The 5,464-nt window shown below is 46.5% G+C and overlaps 1 protein-coding gene across 1 annotated transcript; it reads left to right on the forward strand.

The window, feature by feature from the left end:
• The first annotated feature begins 857 nt into the window (after positions 1-857).
• LOC129326548 (uncharacterized) lies at positions 858-4,205 on the forward strand. The gene is made up of 4 exons (XM_054974763.1): positions 858-1,103; positions 1,212-1,286; positions 2,100-2,186; positions 3,607-4,205. The coding sequence occupies exons 1-4, from the start codon at positions 1,013-1,015 to the stop codon at positions 4,068-4,070; spliced, it is 717 nt and encodes a 238-aa protein (XP_054830738.1). The 5' UTR covers positions 858-1,012; the 3' UTR covers positions 4,071-4,205.
• The last annotated feature ends 1,259 nt before the right edge of the window (positions 4,206-5,464 follow it).

A 5,464-nucleotide genomic window follows, 5' to 3' on the forward strand; every position in this document is an offset into this window, starting at 1 on the left:
TTTGCCGCTGCTGCCATACTTGTTCCTAAACGAAATACCGAAAATGTGCTGTTACATAAATAAGCATGCCCTCATAACGGCTCCATAAAGGCACGGAAAAAAAGGCTGCTGATTGGACGCGCTTAAACAGGATGACCAATCGGTGTTGAGGATTTGATTTCGGCGCCAAATGCTGTTGAATGAACACTATGTTCTCCCACACTCATGGGAAGGCCCTTTCAGGCCAATAATTTTTATTTCTGCTACTTGAGTTCCAGTGAAGCATGAGAAAGCATTGTTAACAAGAACAGGGGTTGATTTCTTATCAACAAATTGGTTCACTTTTCACATCGCATTACAGTCCTTTTAACGAAACATCTTCCTGGCGTGCCAATGCATCCACGAAAATTCGTCATAGCGTTATTTAGTCACATTAAAATTAATTAGGCAAAGGAACGGGTGGTGGCTACAGCGCATGCGCAATTAACGGCTTGGATTTCCGGCGGGAGAACAGTGCTTGGTCGACGGATCACAGTGCAGTGGACTGCCCTCCATTTGCTTTCTTGCAGACGTGGGGAGAGAAGAGCAACCGACACTCTGATCTGCGGACACCATCATAAACAATTGTTTTTTGAAAATGTCGGCCACTGCTCCTGCGGCTCCACGATCAGCGACATGGAGGGAAAAAGAGGTATTGGACCTCCTTTCTTTCTGGGGGGAGGACAAGATACAGGAAGCCCTTAGAAGCTCCCACAGGAACTTAGACAACTTTGAAAAAATTTCCAAAATGATGTCCTCGCGTGGTCATCGGCGCACTGCATTGGAATGCAGGAACAAAACAAAAAGTATGCAGTTGGAGTACAAGCGCGTCATGGCACACAATTCCACTTCTGGAAACGGCCCCATTACATGTCCTTTTTTTCGTGAGCTGGACAGTATTCTAAGAGGGGACGCAAGTGTTAAACCTAAACGGATAGCGCGAAGCATTTCTTTTGCCCAAGGACCCCCGCAGATAAGCGCCCCCAGGGAAGTGATGGAGGGATCGGAGGAACTCTTCTCGCACGACATGCAGACGATAGATGCTGCACCGCTGTGGTGCTCTTCTCCAAATCCCATGGCAGCACGTGAGTGATGGAGCGTTGATTATTCTAGTTCAGAGCTATGATTTTTCTTCCTTTTCACATTTCCCTGTCTATGAAATCGTAACACCTTTATTGATTTCACGTTTATAGCGCAGAACTCGTCATCATCCACCGATGCCAGTGAAGAGGATCTTGACCGCACCATAGATGGACTTGCTGACAAGGGTGAGCATTTTTTTGACAGGTTGCTCCAATGGTGGCCCACCCAAAAACAGTCCCTGGAAAGGCTGAAGACATCTCGAGAGTGGGAACGCCAAGATGAGAGTGCCTGTTTTAGGGGAAAAGAAGGGCACGACCTCAGGTTTGCAAGATATGGGAAAGTCTGTCAGTGATGGGATGGTTTGGAGGTCTGTCAGTTATGGGGATGATGTGACATCATCGGCCACACCGTGGAGGTTGTCTTAGACTTATGGTTTCAAATGGTCAACTGTTCACTCCTGCCCAGCCCATCCATGCAAGCAACACCACGGTTTATCCGTTCTATATTTACCAAAATGCATGGATGGAGTTGGCTTTGGATTCAAATATATTTTTGATCAGTCTCCTTTTCATTAATGGATGCCTGACTTGAACTCCAATCTCTACACTCGAAGCATATAAACCCAGTGCCCAGCTTCAGGGACAGATGAACACAGGAATATGAGACCGTGGACGGGTGCATGGACTGGTGCAATTTTCTGTGTGAGACATTCCGGTCCACTAAAAGGCTGAATATGGGGTAGATGACAGAGGGCACATTCAAAATCTGTTTCAGGTTTTCAGGGCCACCTCTTAGTCGTTATAGTGGTGCAAAAAAAAACCAGACGTCCCATTACAGCTCCTATCATCTCTTATATATTGATAGTGGCACAGATACAAATAAGAAAAGAGGACAACGCAGAAGACAGTGCCTGCGAAGTGAATGTTTGAATTGTATTTATCTATATCACATCCCCGTGTTTTTCAAACAAATCACATTTAAAACCTATCAATTTTCAGAAAACGACACTACAGGTGCAAACGCAATGGAGGACGACGACAGTGATTCAGACCTTCCCCTGGGGCATCGTTCACGCTATAACACGGGTAAGCTTAGTTGATCTGCAGAATCTAAAAGAGTCCAGTTGCACCTATGAGAAGAGACAATTGCAGAGTGGCATAAGCTCTCCTGAATCACGTTATCTTTGTCTGACATATGAAACAGAACATGGTCAAATATAGAGGGGGGGAGAGAAGTGGAGGAGAGAGCAGAGTCATCTTGGGAGGCCGGAGGGTGCCTCACAATCGTTCCTTTTATGTCACATGTCCAAAATCTCCATTCTTTGTGTGCGACTGTTGGCCTCCAAGGCAGTTGCCCTGTTAGTTTCTGAAAGCCCAACAGCAAGACCATAATATCCCCTTGGCGTGTGACCCTCCTATGGACACAGACCTACCTGCAAGATGAATTAAAAAAACAAAAATTTTGTTCCCAGAAGCCCACGCCAGGTGTCACCGAGCTCACCCAGACCCCACCTGGTGCAATAAAATCTGTCACCTGTTTCACTGTGAACAGCATGCATAGTCCCCATTCTGAACCAAATGGAACGTATGAAATTTTCATGTGTGTTGCAATTCATCGGCCACGCAGGGTGCATAGGTTAGAAAAAAAAATTTTTGGGACAAACTACGGCTACCTTACAGTCTGCATTGGATTTTCCCAGAACAGTGTAGTGTTCTCCCACTGGTAGCTGAAATTTCCCATTTATCATGTGAGATTTTTGTCAATGTAATTTTTATCGCATTTGTTGGCTGGTTTCTCAGATCTGCAGCGCACATTGAACCGCACCTTGCACCCCTCAATTGATAATGCCAACACTGTTGATGTGATCTGCACTGACATGAATCACGGTTCCAAAAATTAATTCTGAGGGACACCCAGACACCGTCTTGGATCACCTATCCTCTTTAATGGTTGCTCCCACCACATATGTTCTGATGTTGTCAGGATTTCAAGGAAATTCTTGATTTGGCATAACATTGAAAATGGTCAGAATGTGCTCACTGTGGAACATTGCAAGAGCAACGTTGGTCAGCATTGGTGTAAAAGGCAGATCGGGACACAGCACGTCTCCTCGCTATCTAAAGCAGATAAATTGGTCTCTCTCACTAACGCAGTTTTAAACATAATAGCTTTGACTGCTGCCAGTATGTCCTCCATGTTATTTCTGCACAACCCATATGGCAAGTGGCATTGTAAAAGCCTTCCCGTTATGGAAAAACCTTGATGCTTGTGCATGCATGGTTATCAAAAAATGTGCAACACATTGGCCTCGGCGGGGGCGACGGGATGAACTAGGCCAAAATCTGTTATGTGGGTTTTGGAAGTCATGGGGAAGTGCCCAAACTATGAAGCCTGCTGCTGGCCAACCAAAAAACATGTTGCATCCTTTTCTTCAGGCTTAGATTTCTGAATAATGTCTGAGATGTTAACAATTTATTGATCTGTTGCTCTGACTTACATCCACAGCAGACGGGGCAGATAACAGATGCCTAGCAGAAGTTTCACCGGGAACAAGACTATTCCAACTAAGAAACAGGAGACGCAGAAACGCAGCACTCTATGGAGTAGCCGATGATATGATGCGCCGTTCTCGAGAGGAGCACAATGTCCAGGTTTCCCAATGGCGAACGGACAGAGAGATGCTGTGCAGTTGGAAGGCTGATGAGAACAAGATTCAGAGGGAATTCTTGGATCACACTAAAATGGAGAGTGAGAAGTTTGCCGAGGCCTGGAAACAGAACATTTCGGTGATGTCTGATGCTGTGAACACTTTGAAGTCATTGGGACAGATGCTCGCCCAACAGCGTCAAATCATCCCCCCAACACACGATTATGGGCAAACCGCCCTACCTGCCTCACAGGCAACCCCGAAGAAGGCAGCAGCGAGGCGTTCCTGTGTTGGCAAAGCCAGGGAGAGGCTGACGCTTTGAGGAGCTATGTTCTGCGTTGCCCTCCTTATTTGCCACATACCATGGTTTTTGGCAGCAAAATTCATTTGACAGATTCCATTGCACTGGTGACCCCTTAATGGTCTTTATCTATTGTATTTGAAATAAATGTGTGTTAAGGAGTTGTCGCCCCAGTCATGTATGTCTGTTTTAAAATTCTTAACTTTCTGGGATCAAATGGAATCATCAGGGTATCAGATGATGGCCAATCGTTTCCAATGTTGACTCCCTTTTTTTTTTTCAACGCAATCCCCAAAGTTTAGGAATATTTAACATCAGACAATACAATGAAATCACAGTAAGAATCACATTTGTGTTTCTTTGTGTAAGTGGCATCACTCATGTAGTGACCATTCTAAACAGCCTTCCTGCAAAAAGTGAAACACAGCAGTTACCAATCAAGTGGCGCTTCGCCCCCCCCCCTGATTGCAACATGCGGCTAAGTTGTATCTTTGGGAGGAGCACTTGCAGTCCAAATTGGAAATTTGGGGGGGGGGCCGTATTCCAGACTTGGCCAAAAATACCCTGACCAACTGTGAACGATGTATGCGGGGGACCACTCAGCTGTGTGGGAATGTATTGTCTGCATGTGCCAGGACTTGAATTCACATCCACCGCTTGTCTGACAGCACCCCAATAATCAATAGTCTTTTGAGTTCAGTTAACCAAATTTTTTTTTTATTTACACAGATTAGAGTTGCTGGTTGAGACCATTTATGTTCCCCTTGGTTTAGCAGCTTTTCGAAGCAGGTTAGCCGATGTCCATCACTTGCCGCACCGAGGGAGGCAACATCAACTTGTAGAATCTAGGCCCATATACTTGGCCAGGGCATCCCTAACCACCTTTCCTTCGGCAAGATGCCTGTGATGGGTGGTCAACTCTTGTCCCTCTCCATGTGAAACAAGTATTGTCTCTGGGGCTGCTCCGCGGCCAGTGATGGGATGTCCCCGGCTTTCACAGAGGTTGTGCAAAACAACACATGCTGTCACCACAGCGATGACGTTGTGCTCCCTAACTTGGAGGCGGTGTGACAGACACCTCCACCTGGCCTTCAGTCTTCCAAAACAACATTCCACCACGTTCCTGGCTCGCGATAGGCGGGTGTCAAACATTTTCTGAGCTTGTGTGGTTGCCGTTCTCCCGTAGGGCTTCATAAGCCACCTACGCATGGGGTAGGCTCCATCGGCAATGACCACCGGGGGTATTCTTACACCGTCCACCACCATGAAAGGGTTTCCCGGAATTAGTGAGCCACTATCCATGGCAACACAGAAGGCGGAGTGGGCGAACACGAAGGCATCGTGGTTCTTCCCACTCCACCCCACCTCGGCGTCCACAAATCTTCCGCGGTGATCAACTGTGCCTTGGAGCAGAA

This window comes from Eublepharis macularius, chromosome 3, assembly GCF_028583425.1.
Source record: "Eublepharis macularius isolate TG4126 chromosome 3, MPM_Emac_v1.0, whole genome shotgun sequence".
Classification (NCBI taxonomy): Eukaryota; Metazoa; Chordata; class Lepidosauria; order Squamata; family Eublepharidae; genus Eublepharis; species Eublepharis macularius.

Excerpts from the sequence above, each read along its gene's own strand:
- LOC129326548 (XM_054974763.1), top strand. The coding sequence starts at position 1,013 with ATGGAGGGATCGGAGGAACTCTTCTCGCACGACATGCAGACGATAGAT. Across the intron at positions 1,104-1,211 it reads TCCAAATCCCATGGCAGCAC|CGCAGAACTCGTCATCATCC; the intron begins GTGAGTGATGGA and ends TCACGTTTATAG. Across the intron at positions 2,187-3,606 it reads TCGTTCACGCTATAACACGG|CAGACGGGGCAGATAACAGA; the intron begins GTAAGCTTAGTT and ends TTACATCCACAG.